Below are 24,702 nucleotides of genomic sequence, written 5' to 3'. Positions count from 1 at the left end.
GCGCATTTATTTCTGTGCTCCAGCAGACTTGATTATCGATTCTGCTTCGACACACTGGATTTCCAGTGCATCAGAGCTGACTCCCTGCATGTCTATAGGAGCCCTCTTATGATAAACATCAGAAGTAATTGCTTACTGTATCTTGATATGGCTTGCAAAATACATCACAGGGGAAAGTTAAAAATGGCTAACTGCTGATGGTTAGTCACTCCTGGATAATTAGCCATTTTGCAAGGATTAGTAATGATGATGAATTAACCAGATTTTACTGTAATCTGATCATCTGGTAAACCTCAACCAATCAGTACATGGATTGCCTGAGAAACAACACTAATATTTATAAACAGACACTTAGGCCTTTTACCTTCACCTGTCTAAATGGCATTTGAAGAGCTGCATTAAGGCATTTTTGGCCATTTATTTGGCTTTCAGATTGTATTTCCACCCACGTGTACACATGCCTGCTGCAAATAAAGTGGAAGAATTGTGGTCCCTCCTCCCTTTTAGCTCAATTGCTACATCTTGTAGCTCTGAGCAAAGTGCCCTAACCACCAGAATAGAGGCTTGGCATTGCACAGAGCATGCCTTTCTCTTGAAGCTGACCTACTGAGCAGTCAGGAGGGGGAAGAGAATGGAACCAGGAAGAGAACAAGACAGATGGAGTGTGAGATGGAGGGGGCCCAGATTATGTCCCGGCCCCTGCCCCGAATGGGACAGAAACACTCTCACTGCTGTTTATACATTGAAAATTAAATGCAAGATGCAGGAAAGCCAGTGAAAAGCACTGGGCCGCTGTATAAATCACAACACATTAGAGCTGTATAGAGGAGAGCCACCAATGAAATATGAAAGGGAGAAAAAGCATAATTAAAAAAAGTGTTTCTCCCTCTAGCCGAGAAGCTGTGTACAACAGCAAGACACCATATAATTTGCCCGAAGAGCAGAGGCTGCATAGAAACCTGAGCAGGAAGGAACAGGCTGCTGTCTCCCAGCCACTCCCTTTTCAGAGACTGGTGAACAACAAGGCAAGTATTGCAGAGCTGGCAAAACCGGACTGCTAAACTCTTTCCACTTTTCCTTTCCTGGTGGGGGAAGGGGCAGGGTATGGGAGTACTTTTAAAATGGGGGTTGCAGAGGCTGTTTTTTTGCGGGGGGGAGGGGGGATGGGACTGGATGGTTGTGATGAATCAGAGAATTGTCATTTGAACCAGGAAGAGGGAATTGCATGTTTTAAAACCAGGAACAAGAGAAGGGATTAACTTCCTTTCTGTTAGGACCCTGCATCCAGCCTAACGCACTCCTGAAATCTGCACTTTTCTTTGCTTGGACCCCCCCCTAACCCAAGTTCTAGGGAATTGTTTGAATAGAAAAGAAGGTTTCATGGGAAAGGGAGTGGCCAGCCAGCAGGAAGGATGACACATCCATTCCAGTGAAGAATCCTCTGGAATATAACTCGGCAATAAGATGGATGAGTCATGGAAACCACCTTTAACCATTTCAGGCAGTGCGTTGCCAGGGAAGTCCAACCATATCAGCATTTTCTTCCAAAATAGTCACCAAAGCAGCTAGTGGGGCAAATTGCAACCCAGCTCTCCCCAGCTTCTCTCATTTAATATGCAAAAGGCATAATACACCTGGAAAAAGCCTGACACTGCACAGCTTTACCTGGTATGGTATTACTGCGTCAAAGCATTTCAATAACAGGGAGAAAGATCCTGAGGGGAAAGGGCCACAGAGAAACCCTGTTGCTTGGGAAAGAGCTGGAGAGACATAGGCCAGGGCCCTTAATTCATTTCTCCGAGAGCTGGACCTCCATGTGCCCACTAGTGTAACAATGGGTGGGTGAGTGGGGCTCAAGACCTGGCTGCTGTCTTTATATAGTGCTTGGGGGTGGGGGGCTGGAATATATGCCATCCCTTCTCCCCCCCAACTCCCCATCCTTCCTGCTCTTACCTGCAACAGCACCTTCCCTGCAGCAGCTCTGGCTCCATCAGTGGGGAGGGCAGAGGAGCAGTGGTGGTTCTCAGTGCCCTGGGCAGTAGCAGCAGACAGTGTAGGAGCAGTTACCAGAGGCTTGCCATTGCGCTGCAGATGTTGCTTCTTGTTCCTGCCACCAAAAATCAGTGTTTAAATTGCCACTGACATGTGTCAAGCAGATTAAGATGCAGTGACATCTGCCCCCTCAGTAGTGAAACTGTCTGCTGCTCCTGCACTTTGTGCCACCATCGCCCCAGGCACAGAATTGACCAGTTATGCCTCTGCCAATCATGAGTGACTGGTCTGGGGCAGCACCAGTGGCTGATTGCCAACTGGGGTGGGGGGGGGTGGGGCACGGATGTGCCGCCAGTGCTTCTCTCGGCGCCATCACTCCCTGGCCAGCGAGGGCCAATCTAAGGTGGGGAACATGCCCCCCCCACGCATCGCGGATGTTGCCGATACCTCTTAAAACCAGTTGTTTTTAGATTCTGAATTCCCAGAGCTAGGTTTGAGGTGGGTCCCATTTGCATGCACAAATCATTGCAGACCTTTTTTGTCCCTGAGAAACCTACTTTCCCCCCTCACTGGAAGGATTCTCTCTTGGTCCTCATTGACTCTGTATTTCCCCCAGTAGATTCTATACCAATGTTTTCTGTGCAGCTTCACAGCTTTACATACTCTTCCCTGCCCCCTCCATCTTTATAGTACCTGAGCACTTGGGTATTGGAGGCAGGGGGGTAGGAAGAGATTTTTCTTTTTAAGGTGGCAAAATTATATGGTGCCTTAACCAGAATTCTGGCTGCCACTATGAAGACAGTTCTCCATGCCACAGGCTCAGTGAAGTGTCTTTTTTTGACCCCTTACAAAGCAGCTTAAAAGTGAGATGTTTCATAAGGGAATAGCAGAACAAGGGCTTTTTCCTTCTAAACTGGCCATTTATGTTGTGCGGGGGGGGGGGGGGGGGGGCGGGGGCGGATTGTGTGGTGCCTCAGTGGAACTTCCTGGGATGCTTCCTTTAGCTCTTCTCCCTTTAATCTCCCCCAGCCCAGTTCCCATCACTATCCAATTGCTCCTGCTTTGCTCACTTGCTTTGTAGAGGATGAACAGTCCCCCCGCCTCCACCACCCTGCCCCTGGGGCCTGAAGTGCTTCTGTGCTAATTTGGGGAAGATGAGAGATGGGTTTATATTGTGGTTAGTCAAGTTTTAGCCCCTTAAAGTAAAGCAGAGCAGCACTTTCTAGCCATCGCTGGCCCAAGAGCAAAAATCCAGAGCCAGCAGTGCTCTGTGGGCAGCATCACTCTACTCTCTCTCTGCCTACTAAACCCATTTCCTATAGCCACAAGGAATAGTCTTCCAGGCAACATGTCATCTGTGAGCCCTGGGGTGGGAACCCTGGATTTGGTTAAAAGTGTTTCGACACATGTTTTTATGATGATAATGGGACGTGGCTTGTTAGCTCACCCTATTCTGTACTGGTGAGGCCACATCTGAAGTACTGTGTCCAGTTTTGGGCCCCCCACTATAGAAAAGATGTGGGCAAATTGGAAAGTGTGCAGTGGAGGGCAACGAAAATGGCTCAGGGGCACAACTTATGAGGAGAGGATGAGGGAACTGGGCTTATTTGGTTTGGAGAAGAGAAGACTGAGAAGGGATTTGATAGCAGCCTTCAACTACCTGAAGTGGGTTTGAAAGAGAATGGAGCTGGATTGTTCTCAGTGGTAGCAGATGACAGAACAAGGAGCAATGGTCTCAAGTTGCTGCAAGGGTGGTTTAAGTTGGATATAAGGGAAAATGTTCTCACTAAGAGGGTAGTGAAGGACTGGAATAGGTTACCTAGAGAGATGGTGGAATCTCCATCCTTGGAGGTTTTTAAGGTCCAGCTTGACAAAGCCTTGGCTGGACTGATCTAGTTGGGGCTGGTCCTGCTTTGAGCAGGGGGTTGGACTAGATGATCTCCTGAGGTCCCTTCCAAACCTCACTTTCTATGATCTTATGAGCTCTGCAGGAGATGCACTCTCTGCCCCAAAGGGACTCATGGGCCAAGGTCCCAGGCCTGGCAGGAGCTCGCCCTGGAACATGAACTAGTCGGGAGCTAGACTGCTCTATGTTCTCAGTGGCAGATGGCAGAACAAGGAGCAATGGGCTCAAGTTGCAGCAAGAGAAGTTCAGGTTAGATATTAGGGAAAACTTTCTCACTAGGTGGGGGGTGAAACACTGGAACAGGTCAGCCAGAGAGGTGGGGGAAGCTCCATCCTTGGAGGTTTTTAAGACTCCCCTTGACAAAGCCCTGCCTGGGATGATCCAGCTGGGGATGAATGGTCCTGCTGTGAGCAGGGGATGGGCCAGACCAGTGCTTCCTAACCAGCAAGTCGTGGCACAAAAGTGTGCCATCAGAAATGAACAGGTGTGCCATGGGATTTAGCCATGGCAATGAGTTACAATAGGTACCAGGACGGAGAATGCCTTAACAGGTGTGCCTCGGAAAATTTTTATTAACACAAGTGTGCCTTGGGCTGGAAAAAGTTGGGAAACACTGGATTAGATGATCTCCCTTCCCACCCTCATTTTCCATGCTCCAGTGTGGGGGTGCAGGAGGGGATGTGCTGGTCTGCAGCTCACTGGCAGTACAGGGTCCAGGGGAGGCAGAAGCCCGCTGGCGGAAGAGGGCAGCGGAAACAAGGGCGACGGCGCAGGCCGGCAGCGGAGCTTAGCCATGGCTCGGGGCATAGACAGTCCTGCGCCTTTAAGATCCTCTGTTCCCGCCCCAAGCCACGCTCGTGCGTCACCGGATTCCATTGACGACACGGGGCTGGGTCCGGGAATGCCCTTTCCCTGCCAGCTGCCACAGAGCCCAGCCTAGAGAGGACAGCTTGTCGCGTTATAGCCCCTCCCACCAACACTCCAGGGGCGTGGTTATGCAAATCAAGGATGCGCTCTCCCCTCGTTAGGCGGTGCTATGCGGGGCGGGGCGGGGTTATGCAAATCGAGGCGGTGATCTCCCTGGCTAAGGCGCCGGCGCGGCAGCTCGGGGGCAGGTTCGGAAGGCGGTGGCGGAGCTTGGCTGTGCGGAGTTCTGCGGGATATCCTGGTGCGTGACGGGGCGCGAGGGTCTGGCGGCGCTTGCCCGGGGCTGCCTGTTACTCGGGTCCCTGTACCCTCCTGGAGCCTGGCACGCTGGGGGAGAGGGGAGGGGGATTTGGGGTATGATTCAGGTTGGATCTAGTTACTATGGTCAGCAGCTTTTCCCAGGGTGAGGCCCACGCGTTGCCCTCCAGGCATGCTAACCCCCGCGAATTTCCCAGACTCGCCCCCCAAATGTGGTAGCGGGGGTCTGTGCCTGCGCTCCCCTCCAGCTTGCTGCTTCTGCCTTTTGGCTAGGAGCAAGCGTAACTAGGGGGCATCCGGGCTCCAATGCGTTGTCTGCTATGAAATGGGGAGTATCTAAAGTCCCAGGTGGATGGGTCTGGGCAGGTGGTGAAACCTGCTGGCTTGAGCTATTGAGCTTGGTGGAGTCGATTTGGAATTTGGAGCTAATGCAGCCTTAAGCCCCCCCCCCAAAAAAAAAAAAAAAAAAAGTTGGGTTTGGGCTGGCTGTCATGGACTACTGGGCCTGGGAGGGAGGAGGGTGTTTGAGGTAGAGCCACACAGACTTGAGGATTGAGTTCTGCTTAGTCGCATTTTGGACCTTGATTATTGGCTTGTGCACCATTGAATTTGGAACTGATTTGGCTTTGGAAAAGATTTAAAAACAAAAAAATCAGTCTGGTTGTTGCTGAGCTGCTCCTTGGCTTCTCTCCCTGCCCTGCTCTCCCTGCCCAGGAGCGTCTTGCTCCAGCTCCCTGTAGGCGGTGACTGGGACACTTGCCCAGTGCCTCTGGGTCCTGAGAGCTGCAGCAAAGCTGGGACTAGAGACGTGCAGAAATAACCCGCCACCTGCTCCAGGCCTGAGAGACGATGGCTGATTTTGATGGGGTCGGGGGTGCACGTGGTGAGGTGCATCCTTGCATAGAACACGGTGCTGATTGTGCAGAAGAAACTAAGAAGCTTTACTCATAGGCCAAGGGCCTAGTGCTTTATTATTCAGTTTAAGATGGAAGCGAAAACAAAGATAACATCACTGGGATGAGTTACAAACCTTCAGCAGGGCTGTGCAATAGGAGCTTTCTGACCAGGAGCAGCCCACAGACGGCAGCAGGACTGAACAAAGGCTAGCTTGATTGGTGGAACATAAAGGCCATTAAAAAAGAAGAGGGTTGTTCACACTGATGGAATGAAGCATTGAGAAAGGATCAGGTAGATGCTAATGAGCCATGAAATTAATTGACTGCCTCAGCACTGCCTGGTTAGAAATGCTGCTGCCACTGCCAAGCAGTTGGTTTTAAAATTTGGGTGGAGCAGGAATCAGAAGCGGGTGCAAGTGTACCAGTGTAGCCCCTGCCCCACTGGATCCACCCCTGATCTCAGCATCCTGAAGGACTTGACAGAAGATAACTTGTATGTGTCTTCATTTTATTCTAGGGCTTGCTGGAGTGCAGGTCTATGGTCAGCATTCTGTAAGCATTCACATGTCTGAAGCCAAAGCCACATTTTCTGGGCAAAACACTGTTGCCACACTTAGGAGCAGCACCTGCTTAGAAGAACTGCGGTCTTGGTCCTGCAGCTCTTAACCAGAACCTCTTCTATTCTACGGTTTTTTGCTGTTGAGTATCTTTTTGAGGCAATGTGAGCAGAAGAGATGGGTGGTAAAGAGAGCTGAAAGAGTGGAAAGCTGGGAGAAGGAGCCTGCTGGTGCTGGGGCGGCAGGTGGAGCAATCACATCAGCACTAGCTGGGGGCAGAGGCTGTGAGCAGAAAATGGGGCACACTGCTTGTGAATTCTGCAGGCTCAGAAAGTCTCTACCTGATGAGGAGGACCTGTCTCCAGCTATCAGACAGTGCTCTGTATCTGGCATCTTGGAGTGTTTCAAGAAAAACAGGAGGTGGTCCGAAATTCCCTGATGGAGCTTTTAAATTGCAGATCCTGGGACCATATAGGGTGGAAGGCACAGCCCAAGGGTGACAGTCGGAGGCAGGTGAAGAGGGGTGAAATGGGAGAAGGTTATGAAAAGTGGGGAAAACTTGAGTTGATTTCCTGGCAGGACTAATGCATGGGAGTTGCATACCCAGGAGATTGCCTAAGATGTTCTATCAGGCTCTTCTAAACTTTCAGGAGGGACAGTAGGGCAGTGGCCTTATTTGATGACCAGTAGTAGGAGGAAGCTTCTCAGGGAGCAGGCAGAACTTCGCTTGAAGACATAGTTGCTCAATATGCCTGGAATTCAGTTTATCCCCCATGTGGAGACAGCTGCTTAGTCACTCTGGCAGTCTGGGGAGTGTTGGGTGTTTCAAGCATGAGGCATAGATAGGCTATTAAGTCTTTCCCTCTGGCTAAGCAGAGATATAGCCAAAGAGGTGGGGGAAGAGAGGAAACCCAGATTGTTGTAAGTTGCTGCCAATTAACAGCAAAGAATCATCTTCATGACTGAACAGTGGTCCACCTCAAAGGGAGAACACGCACCAAGAACTATAATACAGGCAGTCCTCGGACTTAGGACACAATTGGTTCCTGAGAACCATGTCTTAAGTTAAAATGTTGTAACTTGGAACCGATTTTTCTCATAAGAAACAACGTTATAAATGGGATTGGTTCCTGAACCAAGGCCTGATACCCTATTTCCACCAAAAATACCCTGTAAGTTTGTAGGTGATCAATTATAGATGAATAATATAGCTACATTAATGTATTTATATTGTAAATAGCAATCATATTGATTTGGAAGGACTTATTTGAGGTGACTTTTCTGGACTTTTTGAATGGCTCTTGGTTGGACTTTTTGAAGGATTCTTGGCTGGAGTCTTCTCAGGAGTCTTGGCTGCAGGTTTTTCTGGAGTCTTGTCTGCTTTCTTAAAAAAAAGTGTCCAAGGAAGTTTGGACAGATGTTCTCCAGGGAGATGGGTGATGCAGCGAACTTGTTTGCTGGCGTGGCATCGCATCAGATCAAGCGTTGTACAGTCGAAACTGATGTCATAAAGTTGAAACATGGTGTCATTTTATAAACGTTGTAAGTGTGAAACGCTGTGACTCAATGTTGTAAGTCAAGGACTGCCTGTACATATATGGGTCTAGGTATGGCTTTTAGCTGTGCTGAGAGCCTTTTCATAGCCCAGTGGTTCTCAACCTTTTTAGTTTTAAAGCACCACTCAGAAAATGCCAGCTCTTAATTTTCACTCTTTTTCTGACTACAGAAAAGTAATAGAGCAGTTCTTCTACTGCAAAGAATTAAAAAGCCCACAACAGGACAAAACAATTTTAATGCTACAGATTCCTATTTGAAATCTTTGGATTCCTCTTGTGAATCATATTTGCACACCTAACAGTGCTAGCATTGTATGGCACCCTTGAAAGGATCTCGGGGCATCCCATACACTCTGGTTGAGAATCATTGACACAAGCATAAGTCAGTGGGTGTTGTAGATGTTCAGCACCTCTGGGAATCTGGTTCAAAGACTGTTTTACTGTCATCCCACTCCTGACTTGGAGAGGGAGAAACATTTTGTCTCATAATATTAGACTCTGTCTGATGAGGCAACCAGCAGAGACCTTAGCTTGGTATTTCTTAATTAGCTTCACAACCTGAGCCTACAGAGCTGCATCCACCTATACCAGAAAGACACTTGTGGCTCTGTGAGCCTTAGTGGGATCCAGTTGTTATTCTGTCTCCCACTGGAGTGAGGGATTAGCTGTGGGGTGTCTCTGCTATATGCCTCAGCTGCAGTGCTGGCTACTGGGGTATTGTAGCATTCGCAAAATTGCCTTTGTAAATCACATGCTACTTTCTGGAACCCCTTGGCTTCCTCCAACCATTCTGTTGCAGCAAAAATGTGGCTTTTGGGAGGAAGAATTTGGAAAAAGTGATGCAGTAGGAAAATAATTAGTGCAGACTGTAAGCTAAGAACAGGATACATTTTCACCTAGAGATGCAGGAATGGAAGGGGCCTCTGGGCCATTTAGTCCCATCGCCTGCAACCACAGGTGATCACTACCCCAAGAAATCCCCTAAATCATCATTTCAGACCCTCACACACTGCTGCCATGTACAATACCTGAAATGCTACCAATACCTTAGCTTGTACTGTAGGTAAAGACAGGGGAGAGGAGACCCTTTGGGAGAGGGAAAGGGATGCCATTTAAAAAAGTTGTTGGGCAATACGAGCAGATAGCATGACGCACAGCAACACTCCAGAATTCTGTTACCTGGTTGCCTGGAGCCAGAAAGTGTTGTTTTAAGTGCTGGTGCTTGGTGTGGAGGCATCTGAAGTCATGCTTCAGATTGTACTGGAGGACTCTTTAATAAACAACAACAAAAAAGAAGTCTTTGGTAGTCTGAATTGGATTCGCTTCTGCTTCTTAGAATGGCCAGTGACCGCAGTCCTCAGTGCAGTGCACTGCCAAAAGGCAGTGACTACATTTTCACTCGCTCCCTCAGTGTTTGTTGTGCACTCCCTTACACAGGTTACCTGGCACTCTCACAGTTGTACCTACTAACTCCATAGGGCATTATCTGCTCACTTCCCTGCACTGTCCTGTTGGAATCAATGCATCTGTTCATGCCCTGCACCTGATTGCTAGTGTCTTTTGGATTAGGCTAGGGAATGATAAGATTTACGGTCTAGAGTATAACTAGATGTCTTGGCATATTTATACACATTGCCAGGTATTGTGAGTACTTGCTATGGGAACACTGTGCCCAGAGTACCTGTGTGCCTGTGCTCTGTCCATGGCGCTGGAAGAAGTGGTCCCAAATTATGTCTGATGCAAAGTATTCAGATGGTCGCACATGCAAGCACAAAACGTTGGCTGTGTTTCAATAATACAGGGAGGGGTTTTGGAAAGGCCAAGGAAGTGAAATGCCTCGTAGAGCCTCCCATCTGCATCACTGTCTTTGGCCAAGCCTGAGAGGCTTTTTGCAGTGCCACAGTCGGCACCAGGTTAATTGGTGTTAATCCAGTTTTAGTTGGATGGCTGTAGTTAATGGGACCCCTCCAGGCCTGACCCTTCAGTCCAGGGGAGGGCAAAATGTGGCCCGTGGGCCTGATGCGTTCCACCAGGCCATTCTATCTGGCCCACAGGATCCCTAAAAAATTTAGAAAATTAATGTTTATCTGCTCCTGGCTGCCTGTCATGCAGCCCTTGATGGCTTGCCAAAACTCAGTAGGCAGCCCTCCACCTGAAATAATTGCCTGTCCCTGCTTCAATCTCTTCCAGTGGTCTGGCTTTGACTGAGGTGCTTATCAAGATGCCCCCTGCTGTCCTTTTCCTACCCCCATGAACACATATGGGCGATCACACATCCAACACAGACACTAAACACTCATGCTCTCTCTAATGCATGGCCGTATGCCATGTACCTCAGAAACACCAGTAATATGTAGAAGAATGGGACTTTTTTTTTCCAGGAGGCCTCTTTTGTTATGCTCTTGCACCTAACCGAATGGAGCTTCCATTTCTCTTTTTCAGGGCAAGAATGGCTGCCTCAAGATCACGAGTATCTTTTCTGGCTCTGTTGTAATAACTGTACAGGATGCCTGTTGAACCCACCCACCAGTGAGAGGCCTTAGCTGGGTTAATCTGACCACTGTCTGATGCAATCCAGCATTGAAATGTGGGATCAGAGGCAGAAACCTTTCAACACAGGTCTTATGTAAAGAGAACAAATTACAGTTTTGACTAAGGGGCTCACAAATCTAGCAGTGCAAGAAGGACTGGTCAGTTTTTGGAGAGTATTGGGAGTGTGTGTGTGTGTATGTGTGCGTGCATGTGTGTGCGCACGCACTGTGCTCAAAGAGATTAACTTATGTGACCCCTCCTTAAATCTTCAGGTCTGACATCAACACTGAAAATGGACCCTGATATCCAGTGTGAAGAGCTGACTGGATCCAGATGGACTGAACTTGTTTCTTCCATGAAAAATAGCAAAACCATCAGGTAATGCCTGTTGTTGAACAGTCTCTCCTAGCATAATGAAAGCTGTGTGGACTGGTTCTGATTGCTGGTGTCCCTCCCCCTCACCCCTGCTGATATGGGCAGTCTGTAGAGAATCTGAGCCATGTACCAGAGTACAATGCCAGCCAGAGACCAGGCTGCTTCAGAGGCAGGAGATGGAAGCAGCTGCAGAAATGGTTGCAGCAGGGAGGGCTGCACTGGGGACTGTGGGTGAAGTGGAAGCTGGCTTTCTCTCCTGCACCAACAATTGTGCCAGGGATGCCCCAACTGGGAGAGCTGTGCTCCAGCTGGTACCTCCTCTCCAGTTCTCACCTTTAGGCCATGTTGGGGGTAAGGAGTGGCTAGAGACTCCTCTAAATTGTGAAAGCAGCCAAAGCAGGCATCATGGGCCAGACAAAGAACTTCCTGCCATGTGCTAACTGGTGGTTTGTTCCCACCCTCTCCCTGACTCAGTTCCTTCCCCTCTTTATTGTTCCTCTACTTCTGCCCTGCTGACTTTTACCACCCTGCTCTGTCAGCCTCACTCCTGCTTTCCACTTAGCTTATCCCTTCTTACGTAAACCTGTTTCAGCCAAAAAGTGGTGGCACTAATGTGATGACTGCTGCCATAGCACGGTTTGTTATTTCAGGGCTGTACCCGTGTTCTGTGCCTTGTCTGCCTGGTCTACTTAGACTCAAAGTCCCTTCAGCTTGGGGACTGTCTGCTTCTCTGTTTCATGCAGTACCCAGCACAATAGGCATCCTCTTGGGCACCTGAGGGTGAGGTGAAGGCAGCTGATAATTGTCAGAGGCCACCTGAATTTTGCCCAGACCAGATTTCCTCAGAGCCATGCTAGTACTGGAAAGTCTGGCAAGGGATCACCCTGTTCAGTTCTGATGTACATGTCTGTCAGCTTGTACGTTGCCCTCTGGGCTCTTAAATGCAGGGCCAGACTTCTGTTGTTTGGGTAACTGGTTGCTGGAGGCATGAAAGGGAAGTGTAGCCAAAGATTTATCTCCCTGTAGGCTGAGAGGGATGAGCGGCATGGTGGAGTTCTGGCCAATATGTCTCTGGGGGAACTGCCATGCAGATGCAGTCCCAGTTGTGCCAGAGCACACTTAAGGCAGGAGTCCTGCCTTCTGTCATGTCTCAGTTGCAGAGTGTGCTGTTGATCTGCATAATATGCTGGGTGGATTACATCAGTGAGTCAACTTGAGAACTAAGATGAGTCATAAAAACTCATTTCTACCCCCACCTGGGGAATGTTGAGTCAACAAGACCAGGAAAAAAGACTGCAGGGTTTAATGCTGGGCATCCCTTTCCTGTAGGCTGGATGACTGCAGTCTCTCCAGGAGCCATTGTGAAGATCTTTGCTCTGTGCTCAGTACTAACCAGTCTCTGAAAGAGTTGAAGCTGAGTAACAATGAGCTCAAGGATGAGGGTGTGGAAGTACTGTGTAAAGGACTGCTGACACCAAGCTGTAACTTGGAGTTGCTATGGTAAGGTACCTCTGCCTGCTCTGCACCAGAGCTCCTGTCTCTGTCTTCATCGAGACTTTGTGAGGGTGGGGGTGGGACCTCAGCTCCTCTGCTCAGTGGAGCAGTTCTACCTGAACTGAATGGACTCTGCCAGTGTGCCCCAGTGGAGGGTTGCTGTCCTAGGTCAACCTTTTGGGGGAAACTCCAGGAGTTCTGCCCTAGCTGTCACCACATCTAGTGGCATGAAGTTCATTGACTTCAGTCACCATTAACTTCAAATGTCCACCGAGTAATGGTGCCAACATCTGGTCCCCGGACAGCGCTGGTCCTTACAAAGACCCTTGAAGGGAAAGAGCTGACTCCCCCGCTGTGTGTGATTAGACTATGTGGCCAGGTCAGCTCGAGCAAGACGTAGGACAGAGAACAGCCCCACTTAGCTACAGCTGCTTGTAATGTTGCTGCTGCCTCCCAAATCCTGCCCTCTGTTCTGTTCCCTTAGAGCAAATCCAACCAGGCTTGATTTTTATTTATTTATTTAAAAAAATTTTTATTGGCTCAGGAAAGATATTGCTGTTGTCTCTTGAGTCTGCCATGTCAAAGGAACTCCTACCAGAAATCCTGTTTCTTGCTTAACACTGTCACCAGCAATGCCAATGCTGTGGGTAGCAACATACATTGCCCTCCCTGTCAGCCTCTTTTTGAACTCCATGACTTCCTGTGGCCACAGGTACTAGGTTGCCCACAAGCAGTGTGGTGGGGACTGATGCTTCAAGCCATCAGCAGAATAGAAGACAAAAGACAGCTCCATTGGGAAAGAGCTTTAGCAAATAGCTATGTTCTGCATTGCTAGATGGGAATCTTGTCACTTTTAATGGCAAACATTGCAAGGGTTCTGCTCTCCACTGTGGGCTCTGTACAAACAGCTGTTGTCAAAGGAGTGTCTTGCAACCATAAAACCAGCAGCTGGAGTATCATAAAAGGCCCAAATTTCTGGAATATGCCATAGCAGACCAGTCTTAAATGCTGTGGTAGTCATTATGTCGATTTATGCATCTGGGCAATTTGGGACGACTGCCCTGTTGTGGATACTGCAGTGTTGTACAGCACCTAGCTACTGCTCCATGCTTTGGGGCACAGGGTTAATTATCAGAGTGCTTCTCTTACCCCAGTTTCTTCTTTCTCTCTTGCTCTCAGGCTGCAGAACTGCAGCCTAACAGGTGCTTGCTGTGAGAGTCTCCGCTCTGTTCTCAGCAAGAAACCGTCTCTGACAGAACTGCACTTAGGTGACAACAAGCTAGAAACCGCAGGAGGAAAAGTGCTCTGCAAAGGGTTGCTGGATTCTAACTGTAAGATACGGAATCTCACGTAAGTAACAAACTGCTGATCTGTTCCCATCCCTTCCTGGAGGGTGCATTATTTTTTGTTCTTTCCCGGTGACAGCTGTTGTTTCCAGAATGAGTGCTGAGAACACCGGCAAGCTGTTGAATTTCTGCATCTTTCCTTGGGATGGATTTTCATTATCCAAGGAAAGATTTGCAGGAGGGGAGACTGGATGGTCCAGGGGGCTTGTACCAGTATGGATGATTATTTAGCGTGATAGGCTTAATCTAGCCCTAGTGAGCAAAAGCAATTCTTATTGATGGCTGCCTGCAATAGCTCTTCAGATCTTGGACCCCTCCCTGCCTCAAGACCTGGCTGTAGGGTTCTTGGTGTTCTGTTCTGCATATCAGCAGGAAAGTTTCTGCTAGGCAGATGGGTGGTCTAAAGGATAGGCGTGGCAAATGTGCCTTTAACCAGTATCTTTGTTCAGAAGCAGCTGGGATTTAATTGGTTATAGAGAATTTGTCTCTGCCCAGGGTGGCAATTACATTACTTGTCCTGCCCATTAACCCAATTCTTTCTTCTTGCAGAACTATGGATGGTGTGCCTTCAACATATGCTGTAGGGTGGATTAAATGCCCTGAATCCTAGTCCCTTCTCAATGGAAGGGCAGAGGCAAACCTGTGACTAATCAGTAGTAGGAGATCTCCTCTATATGTGAAATGATCAGGAACTCTGGATTCAACTGTGGTTAAGGATAGGTAGTACAGACCATGACCACAAGTGCTGGTCTGTTCATGGGGGAAGCTATGATCTCCTTTTAGTAAAAGACTCCAAATAGGAAAAGCAGATCTCTTCACAAGTATTCTATGAGTGCTGGTGGAGAGTTCTTTTGCAATTGCAAGAATATACAGGGATTTGTAAGCAAACCTGCATGCAATTTCATGAAGTCTTGTGAATTCCTCAAACCAATCTCCAAGAAGAGCTCCGTGGAAATAGTCTAGAGTTGCCATACAGAGTCAGCGACTGGGGTGTCGGGGAGTGTTGCTATAGAAATGGCTCAGCGGAGTTTTGATATGTACATTAACTGGTTTCAGAACAGCAAAGTGAAGGGCAGAGGTTGCCCTCTTTTTATGGTGCCGGTATCAGCATGGAGAAAAACCAGCCTTTTTTCTTTACAGACTGAGCTATTGTGAGCTCACAAAGGACAATGCAGAGCTGCTTACATCTGTTCTGCATGCCAAGCCGACCCTGAAAGAGTTGAATTTAAGTAACAATGAATTGGGAGATGCTGCAATAAAACAGCTGTGCCGGGGACTGATGGATTCAAACTGTAACTTAGAGTTACTACAGTAAGTAACAGCCGGTTCTTTTCTCAGTCCTGGCATGCAAACAACACACCCTTAGTCCCAGAAATAGTGCAGGTTCTCAGGGGGCCTTTGCGAGCATGAATCTATGTTGCCATAAAATTGCAACAACCCCCTCTTGGTTCAAAAAAGAATCCTCCTTGGCAGAGGGTTCTCAGCTAGAGCTCACTTGCTACTAATAATGGTGCCAGGGTTGCACTCTAGATATTAAATTTGCGAGGACAACATCCAGTCACTAGCGTTTGAGGGTGTGGGGAAGGCCAGTACCTATAGCTTGTATCCCACAAAGTATATATCCCTAAGTGCATGTGTCTCTTCAGAACAGCGTGCTGGATTGGGCCCCTGGAGGGGGTGAAGCCCTGTATAGGATCTGGGGAAGCAATGCGATAGTTCCCTCTGTCCACATATCGTTCTGCAGAGTAGCCATGCTCTCAGAACAAGTTGTGGAGTTTGCCCTTGACATCGGGTCTGTCCACGTAGAAGCCCCTTTACCTCAACAGCACTCAGAGGGCTTCTCTGGAATCCCTTGGAGCTTGTTGCAAGGTTCTTTTCTAATGATGTCTGTTTCCCAGAGATCCTGAGAGAGAAGCCTTAGCATAAAGGGAGGGGGGGAGCAAGAGGAGACGCCTTTTCAGTGGACAAATGAATGGGAATGGCACGGGGCAACTGGTTGTAGCTGTGTTGGTCTAAGGACATAGGCAGACAAGGTTCATTGGGTAAATGTGATATCTTTTATTAGACCAACTAAATACTTGGAAAAATTTGTTCTTTGCAATATATACCAATACATCGGTCTGATATTGGATCACTACCGATATAAAGAAAATTGACTCTAGGCAAAAAAAGCTGATTTCTGAAAATGTGGCTGATTATTTGGCCAATAAATGCTCACACATGCATGCAGCCGCAGAGCAGTACATAAGTGGTGAGTAGCACAGCCCCCCCCCCCCCCCCCCCCCCCCCCCCCCCCCCATGGGTGACTGGTGCCACCTTAGTCAGGGCAGGCATATGCCCCTCCTGTGACCAGTCCTGCCGATCAGGACTGACCAGTCCTGCCATGGCCAATCTCGCTGCCCGGAGTTGGGTGGGGGAGACTACCTGTGGCTGATTTCACTGCCTGGGGAGGGGTCCCCGCAGCCGATCCCACAATGGCCGATCACTGCAGCCATTTCTGGGAGTGGCTGCAGAGATTGGCCAGAACTTGCAAGGAGGGGTACCACCCTGCTACCTGCCGGCCCCCCCCCTCCCCCCCAACTGCCTAAGTGGTGAGCGTGGCTGGTCAGGGGGTGCATGTGCACCCCCCCACGCATCGCCACTGACCCCCCCCACGCCCCTTCCCTTCCACCACAACAGACTTACCAGCCAGACACTGCTCTTCAAGCTGTTGGGCTGCATGTTGGAAATTGGATCAGTATTGGCCAATATGCCTCCTTAAAAATCAGCTATTGGTATCAACCCCCAAAATCCCTATTGGTGCACCCCTAATTTGCAAGCTTTCAAAGAACAATTTTTCCAACTGTTTAGTTGGTCTAATAAAGATATTGCATTTACCCAAGAAACCTTGTCAGGAATGTCATGGGAATGGTTTGATTGCCCCCAGTGCCCCAAAAGGTGTGGTGTAGGCTGCTTGTTCTATGAATACCAGGCCAGATCCTCAGCTGGCTGCACTCCCCTGGAGCTGCACCCAATACACTGACTAAGGAGATGGCCCACAAATCTCCCTGGCTGTATCCTGGAGGGCAGATACTGTTTTTTCCACTGACCTCTAGGGATGCTCCTACTGAACACTGGTCTTTCTCTTCCCTGCAGTCTGGAAAACTGTGGTGTGACAGCTGAGAGCTGTGCAGATCTGAGCAACGTTCTCCGTACAAAGCCATCCCTGATAGATCTGGCTGTGGGAGACAACAAGTTTGGAGATGCAGGCCTAGCTCTGCTGTGCCAAGGGCTACTGCATCCTAACTGCAAAGTACAGAAGCTGTGGTAAGCGAAGCCAGGGGTTGTTTAAATTCCTGTTGAAGGGAATTCAACATAGCTTCTCAGCTATGTGCACCATCATGCTGGCCTGATCCCACCTGGTCGGTAGAGCCCTCAGCCAGCATATTCCTTTTGAAGAAGGTGCCTCTAGTGGAATCAACAAATATCCCCCACCTCTGGTTCTATGAAGAACTCTGGACTGAAAAGGAACAGGAAAATAATGACTGAAAATGCATGACAGCACTGCTCTGTGTTCTGTCCAGGTTTATGTACAGAATAATGTAAAGGATGGAGTTCTTAGGGAAACATCAAAGAGGTGTATGTGGCCTTTTTGTATAAAGTGTGGGGGGGGGGGGGGCGGGGGGGATGAGCTTCTTCAGGATTGGAAAAAATCGAGACCAAACTCTCTTGTTCTGAATATCTGTCAACCTGCATGAAATAGTATTGTCTATCTTGATCTGTGTGAGTCTAGAACAAGCCAATGTTTTTGTTCTCTCCAGGTTATGGGAATGTGATCTCACAGCTGCTAGTTGTAAAGATCTCTCCAATCTCATCAGGACAAAAGAGTCCCTCATAGAAATGAGTCTGATAACAAATAGTTTGGGAGATGCAGGAATGGATCTGCTGTGCCAAGGACTGAAAGACCCAAAATGCAAACTCCAGTCATTATGGTAAGCTGCAGCAGGTTTTCAGCTCACACAGCAATGTGTTTTGGATAAGCTAACTTTTGCTGTGGAGTGTTTACACAGGAACTTCCTACATCATGGTGAACCTTTAGGGAATTCGTGCTGATCTTGCTCTTGTTATGCTCATTTTCTGTATTTTTTTTTTTTTTTTAAAGGATTTAAATGCACTGATCCCACTGGTTAACAGGACTTGTGCTCCTAAATCCCTCAGACACTCTGAAAATCTCCCCTTTACCTTTCAGTTGAGAGGTAGGAAACAGCCTTATTCTAAAGAGAGCCCAGCCATTAAATATAATGCAATTTACTTCAAACAGCAATGCAGCATCTTAATGTAGGAGGCTTGTATGGCTTGATCCAGTGGGAAACTGAATGGTCATGGTTTGATAGTTTGTGTCCTGTATTAGACTCAATGTTCTCCCACTGCCATCTCTGAAACCTGGAGGTTTGAGCCCTAACACATGTGTCGTGCTGCTTCTTCCTGTTCAAGAGGGAAGAAATAAATTTTGTTTGCCAAGGAAAAGCACTAGCCTCTGGGAATAAAGTCGGTCTCTCTGTTGGCTATAAACATATACATATGTGGCTCTGTTTCTGAAGGATTAGACATGAGTCAACACTTGAACTAACAGCAACTTCAAGACTTTAGCTACAGAAAGTCCTGCTCGCATATACCTTTCCCTGCTGGCTCTGTGCTGGCCCGCTGTAGAAAAGATTGGGATCTTTTGGTGTTTTGTGGCCAAAGGAAGGAAGAGAATTGCCCCCCTTTAGGGAGTCTGCACAAATAAAATATCTTTCCATCATTTCAAACCAAAAACATCATGGTTTTGCTACTGCCTGCATGGTCAAGTTTTATTTTGCTGTTTTGCTGACCAGGAACAGGAGCAATGCCTTGTTAAGGGGAATGGTAAGGAATTAGTGAAGAGACACGCTCACAAAGGTCACTAATCAAGTGCCCAGCAACATACCTGCGTTTCAGAGCATGCACAGTTCTAACTATAATGTCACAGTGTAAATGAGCTTTGGACTTGGGGATACTGAAGATGAGGGTGACAATGGTACAGTAACTCTGTGAGGCATAGACATACTGAGGAGAAAGGACACACATTGTATGAAGAAGGTAGGTGTATCAAGAGGAAATAGCTTGTATCTTCCCCCAGATTTGGGTGACTAAAATTTTAGGTAAGCCAGCGGGCATGAAAAATGACTTCTTTCAGTTTCTGAAGCTTTAGGTTTTTTCCCCCATGGCAGGCTAAGGGAGTGTGGCCTCACCAGTGCCTGTTGTGAAAGTATTCGCTCCGTTCTCAGCGCAAACACGTCCTTGAAAGAGCTGCAGATAGGTTCAAACAAGCTAGAAGATGAAGGAGTGAAACTGATTTGTGAGGGACTGCGGCAACCCAGCTGTAACATAGAGTCTATATGGTAAGTAGCTCCTAACATACTGGTATCTCTCCACCAACCAAGAATGGGTGGGTGAACAGGGGTGTGTGGAGGTTGCCAAATAGCTCCATCATAAAACTGACACTTCATTACAGCAGGCATTGCTGGGGATTGAATGGGATTTGTTATTGCCTGTTGCAGTTATACTTTATTGGGTATTTGCTGTCCCTTACTTGCCCTGCAAGGCACATATCAATGGGATGGTGTTAAAGTGGCACAATGGGCAGGTGGGTGCTATTACATTAATAGAGATCAGTCTTCCAAAAAAGCCTTAATTTCCCACAGATTCTTCCCTTCTATTTAAAATAGGCACTGTGTGCTGAGGCTGGGCATGCAGTGGCCCTTGAGGGAACAGAGCAAACCATGGGGAGACTGGAAGAATCTTCTGGGGCAGGGAACTGCTACTGCCAGTGGCAGGGTATCGTGCATGTACCTGTGATGCACTGGTATAGCCCTCTTGCCATGCAGGATCCTGGGCCATGTGGACAGCTTGCTGGCCTGACCCGCATGGAAGTTCCTGGGTTCTGCTAGAGTGCAAATCCTGGTTTAGATTGGTAAGGCAATGGGGCTTTCTTTAGCCTCTTGCTATGCATACATTATGGTGTTCCAGCCCTACCAGAATAAGCCCCAGGTCAGTTCTAGGGGGGAAGGCAGAGCTGTGAAAAGGAACTGCGCACATGGTGCTGTCTGCAAGCCAATTACATTGTTGCCTCTCGTGAATGAATACTAAAAAAGCTTTGACCTGAATACAGCCTGACCAGTATCAGTGTTGTGCAATCGTCTCCCCCATTTCCCAATGCAGAGAACCAGGGGGCTGTTCTCCATGGCTCCAAATACACAGACTAACTCTGCAGGGCCTGAGGAATCTTGTGGTGTTCCCATGGGAACTCTAGGGCTGGTTCTAGACACCAGAACTAGGACTAGGAAGCCCCACTCTGGGAGGAACTTTTCAGCTGAGGCCAACCGAGGATATCACCAAGGGTTCAGAGGACTATTGTTGTAAGCAGAGGCGGATCTGGTGGTGAGAGTGTGCAGTGGTGCAGTTGCACCCTGCCTTGCTTGGTTCCTGCTCTACCCAAACTTTAAAACCAACTGCCTGGGATGGGCAGCAGTACTTCTATGCAAGCAGCACTGATTTGAGTTGTTTGATTTCACGGCGGCTTATAATCTGCCTGATTCCTGCTAACCTTGCTTCACTCCATGGGTGTTAACAGCCCTCTCTCCTTTTTAATAGTCTTGATGTTCCACTATTCAAACTATCCTTTCTTGTGCAATTTTGCTGTTTGGTAGCCCTTCCTGGTAATGTCTCTTCTATTTCACAGCCCTACAGACTGTTTTTTATCTATAGCCAAAAATCTTAACTCGGATGTAGTTATATTTCCTCAGGTGTAGAACAGTGCAGTACTGGAGGCACTGGCAAGACACTCATGAACACTAGATTTTATTTTACAAATTTGAACAAGGGCTGCACATTTTTCACTATGACTACTGAACTAATGAAACCAATATATTTTGACTATTTTGATCATTTTTGCCCAGTTTCTTGTGTTCTATTTTAAGTTGAAAAGAATCTAGCAAACTGGTGCACATTTCAGTGAAGTTGTTTGTTTTTGCTTTGATTTTTAAAGAGAATAATATAGTGCTAGACCCCCAGCATATTAGTAAAGCTTCCAGTTTCTTTAACTAAAAAAAATGTCACGTTATATGGGATGATGCACCACCCCATCTGTACCCCTCTTTTCAAAATCCTAGATCCACCCATGGTTGTAAGGAGCATTGCTTCATTGAAAACACACAAAGCAGCTATAGGGAAACTTCTGAAATGTCAAATGTGTGTAAGTGATCTGACCTGTGCTAGGTAGGGAGTCAAGATGTTGCTCCACCCTCCTTACAGTAGCTCCTCTAAATGGAATGCAGGTCAGCAAAAGACCTTAAAAGCTTTTGTTTCTCTTCCCGTGCAGGCTGGGGGACAGTGATGCCACAGCTGGTTGTTGTGACAGTATCGCTGCTGTCATCAGTACCAAACAGTGCCTAAGAGAGATTGACCTGAGCAACAACATGCTGGAGGATGCGGGTGTGAGAAAGCTATATGAAGCAGTGAAAAGCCCCAACTGCAAACTGAAGCATCTAGTGTAAGTAATGTTTCTGGCTTCCATCCTGCTGGACCTGCCTGGCTTTATGAGCCTTGTTTAACTGGTGGGAGAGTGAAGTCTTGTAAAGGGAGATGGGACAGTGACAATGAGCAAAGCTGCCTCTGGGGAAGCCATTGACAAAAGAGAATTGGTGACTTCCTGTCAGAGGCTAACTTTTCAGATGTACCATGAGCCGTTTGATTATGTGGCTACACTCATGACACAGTGGCTTAAAGGGACCTGACGCTCCAGTGATCTTTTACAAAAGAAAGCCTCCAAGTTAAGTGCCTGAAGGCCCTTTCTCTGCCACAGCTACAAATGGCTAATGGGACACCTCTTAACAGATAGCTGTGGTCCCCAAACACCTGGCCTTTGCTGGAGACCTGTTGGGTCATATAGTCTTCCAAGAAAATGGATTTACCTTGTTACCTCTTGTTAAGCTCCAAGGGCAGTTGTCTGAGTCTGTTGTTGATAGAAGTTGACTTCAGATCCTGAGGGAGGAGGGGGGAATCCTGAGCTTTTACTTCTGTTCCTTGAAAAGCTTTTTAATTCATTCTTAATCCATGTATGTGATTGCCCGAGGACTCCACAAAACTGGAACAGCAGGAAAAGGTCTTTAGCCCACTGGCCAATTCCTGTCTCAACAGACAGAAACCAGTCCTGCTATTGGCTTCTGTTCATTAGCTGGCCCCTTCTATCTGAAGATTAACTTTCCTAACAGCTACTTTCTGAGCAAGGGTCCCAGGCCTAGCAATGCTTTTATAGGCCTATATGGTGCCTTCTGGATGAATGAGCTTTTTATCGCATAGCATCTCCTTAGGGGTGCCCTCTGCATCGTCTCGCCAGCAGTTCTTAAGAGATTTGGAAACGGTGGAGCCTGTTCCCTTGTATTTTCAGGTTGTATGACATCTACTGGAGTTCTGAAGTAGATGATGAACTGCAGGCCCTGGAGGAATCCAAGCCTGGTTTGAAGATAATTTCCTGAGTCCAGATGCGACCATCTTCTGAATGCTGTTCAGGCAGGCCCAACTTCGTCCACTTTGTTTATGACGCTAACCAATGAATAACTTGTTGCATATGCTTTCACCAAATAAAAAAAAAATGTGTAGTTTCTGCAGAACAAGTTGTCCCTTAAGGGAAGTGGGGTACCTCCTGTGTACTCCGAGATTTGACATATCCAGGGCTTGCTGGAGCTTCAGAGTTGTATCAGAGCCTTTCCACCCCCCAACCCCAAAGCAAAGAACACTTGGGCATCCACTGGAAGTTGGCCTTTACTCTCCAGCAGCATTTTAATTATAATCATGATTTCTGATGTGTTAGTCTGACTTTCTAGAAGTTGCTCTTCCATGTTGGTCCTGGCAAAAGCAGCCCTACGCAGTTTAGTAGAAATAGTTGGTGCTGGGAAAAAACTATCGGGGAAACAAAGCAAAAATATTTAAGCTCTAAAATCAAATGTTGCTAGGCCTTCTGTGGAACAGACCCATCTTCCCCAAAGAAAGTGGCTATGGTGAGAGTCTATGAGCAACTTGGATTTGAATTGTAGGTCATGTGATCCACTCTTTTACTGAAACTTGCTTCCACATGAAAGAAATCTATGCAGATTGCCTTAAAAGGAGACCTGCTGGTGTGCAGTTCTGCTCAAACTGGAAATAAAATTATTTTATGCATAATTTGGTCTGTTTAGAATAGCTCTATCTACCTTTTTATTCTAATAAAGTTGTTTGCAAAGAATGAGGTTCTTATCTTTTTTTTCTCTGAATGTGCAGAGAGTCCCTTTAGATGGAAATGGAAGGACAGAAAAGATAATTTGCTCTCTGCATTGAAGTGCAATTGTCATCTTCAGAAGCAGTGTGCTACTAACACCTCTTTCCTTTTCTAATAAGGAAACAGAGTGAGAGTGCATGTATGAAACACTTAGCAGCAGGAAATGCCACTCAAGGCTTAAGTGAAAGAGAGAGACTTTAAAAGACTAAGTAGGACACACTGGTCTGTTTGAAACCCTTCTGATCTAATTGCCTAAGAGAAGAGCTTGTTTAAACCCCACTCAAATGCAAAATGCACTCGATTCATTGGATATATCTTGCTGGGGTGAAGTAGAGGAAAGGAACACAGTCTAAAAGCATAAGTAACTTGTTTCAGTTTACAGGGTCCTGCTCCAGGGTGGCCTGACACAAAGATGCATACCTAATCAAATCTGTTCCCTGCTCTGCTATACCAACCACAGTTTCCTCTCCTCCCTGTCCCTCCCTCCCTCCCCTGTTTCACTATAGAAGGCTAGTAGTTCAATGGTGGCTTCCAGAGCTTGGGCAGAGGGTGGCAGTGTTGTGGGCTAAGTCTTCGTGCACAAGGAGAGGCCATATCCAGCCAAATGGGATATAGCTAATGTATTGGCGAGATGGGAGTCCAGGAAGGGTGGTCATTCCTAAAGGAGGCAATCCTTCAGGCGCAAAGGGAGACCATCCCAGTATGAGGGAAAAGGGGGAAAGGAGCCAAAAATCGTCCTTGGCTAAACAGGGAAATCCAGGGGAGCCTAAGGGCAAAAAAGAAGGCATATAGGGCAGCGGAAGCAGGGGGAAGCTACCAAGGAGGAGTATATCTATTTGGCCTGCACTTGCAGGGGGGCAGTTAGAAAGGCCAAAGCAACTACAGAGCTGAGGCTGGCAACACAAGTTAAAGACAACAAAAAAGTCTTTTTTTTAGGTATGTAGAGAGTAAAAGGAAGGCACAGGGCAGCATAGGGCCCCTACTAAACATCTATGAATCTATGAATTCTTTTTTAAGTAACATCATGTTGCCGTAGACTGTTAACATCACATCCCACACCACTCTACTTGACACTGCCCATTATGACAAACAGTTTTGTTTAATTCTTTCTCTGATGGGTTAAACTAAATTTATTACTATGGTCATTCTTTTCTCTTTGCTTTACGGTTCAGGTCCATGTATTGTAAATCTTTTACACTTTATTTTGCAACTTACTGTATTAGGTACGTGCCTGGAATTTACGAAGGAGGCAAGCATAAAACCCCTTTGACTTTCTATTGATTTAAGACGGTATATAGCATTTAAAACAAAGCTCTTAGTATTATTACACAATGAGATTTAGTTATGTGATCATTATTTAGTTACTTTATATTGCTCATTGTAAAGTTTCAATTAAAGATACAGGCAGTCCTCAGACTTACGACACAATTGGTTCCTGAAAACCACGTCTTGAGTCGAAACGTTATAACTTGGAACCGATTTTCCTATAGAAAACAACATTATAAATGGGGGATTTGTTCCTGAGCCAAGCCCGATACCCTGTTTTC

General features: G+C 47.2%; 1 protein-coding gene across 6 annotated transcripts in view; it reads left to right on the top strand.

Moving 5' to 3' along the window:
• RNH1 (ribonuclease/angiogenin inhibitor 1) overlaps positions 1 to 23,122 on the top strand; it is a 35,456-nt gene extending 12,334 nt beyond the window's left edge. The window contains exons 2-11 of one of the 6 annotated variants that reach the window (XM_006263413.4): positions 893 to 1,025; positions 10,897 to 11,002; positions 12,329 to 12,499; positions 13,673 to 13,843; positions 14,980 to 15,150; positions 16,975 to 17,145; positions 17,640 to 17,810; positions 19,071 to 19,241; positions 21,221 to 21,391; positions 22,289 to 23,122. In XM_006263413.4, coding sequence (XP_006263475.2) covers positions 10,917 to 11,002; positions 12,329 to 12,499; positions 13,673 to 13,843; positions 14,980 to 15,150; positions 16,975 to 17,145; positions 17,640 to 17,810; positions 19,071 to 19,241; positions 21,221 to 21,391; positions 22,289 to 22,376 — 1,371 coding nt within the window. In that variant the 5' untranslated portion in view covers positions 893 to 1,025; positions 10,897 to 10,916 and the 3' untranslated portion in view covers positions 22,377 to 23,122. Of the gene's footprint in view, positions 1 to 860; positions 1,026 to 4,939; positions 5,067 to 10,535; positions 10,783 to 10,896; positions 11,003 to 12,328; positions 12,500 to 13,672; positions 13,844 to 14,979; positions 15,151 to 16,974; positions 17,146 to 17,639; positions 17,811 to 19,070; positions 19,242 to 21,220; positions 21,392 to 22,288 lie in introns of those variants that run through there. The other 5 variants (XM_059722531.1, XM_014604213.1, XM_019485195.2 and 2 more) reach the window with 5 other exon arrangements.
• Positions 23,123 to 24,702: the final 1,580 nt, after the last annotated feature.

This window comes from Alligator mississippiensis, chromosome 2 (assembly GCF_030867095.1).
Source record: "Alligator mississippiensis isolate rAllMis1 chromosome 2, rAllMis1, whole genome shotgun sequence".
NCBI lineage: Eukaryota > Metazoa > Chordata > Crocodylia > Alligatoridae > Alligator > Alligator mississippiensis.
Note: the sequence above shows the minus strand (reverse complement) of the source record. Positions and strands in the feature narration are given on the sequence as shown.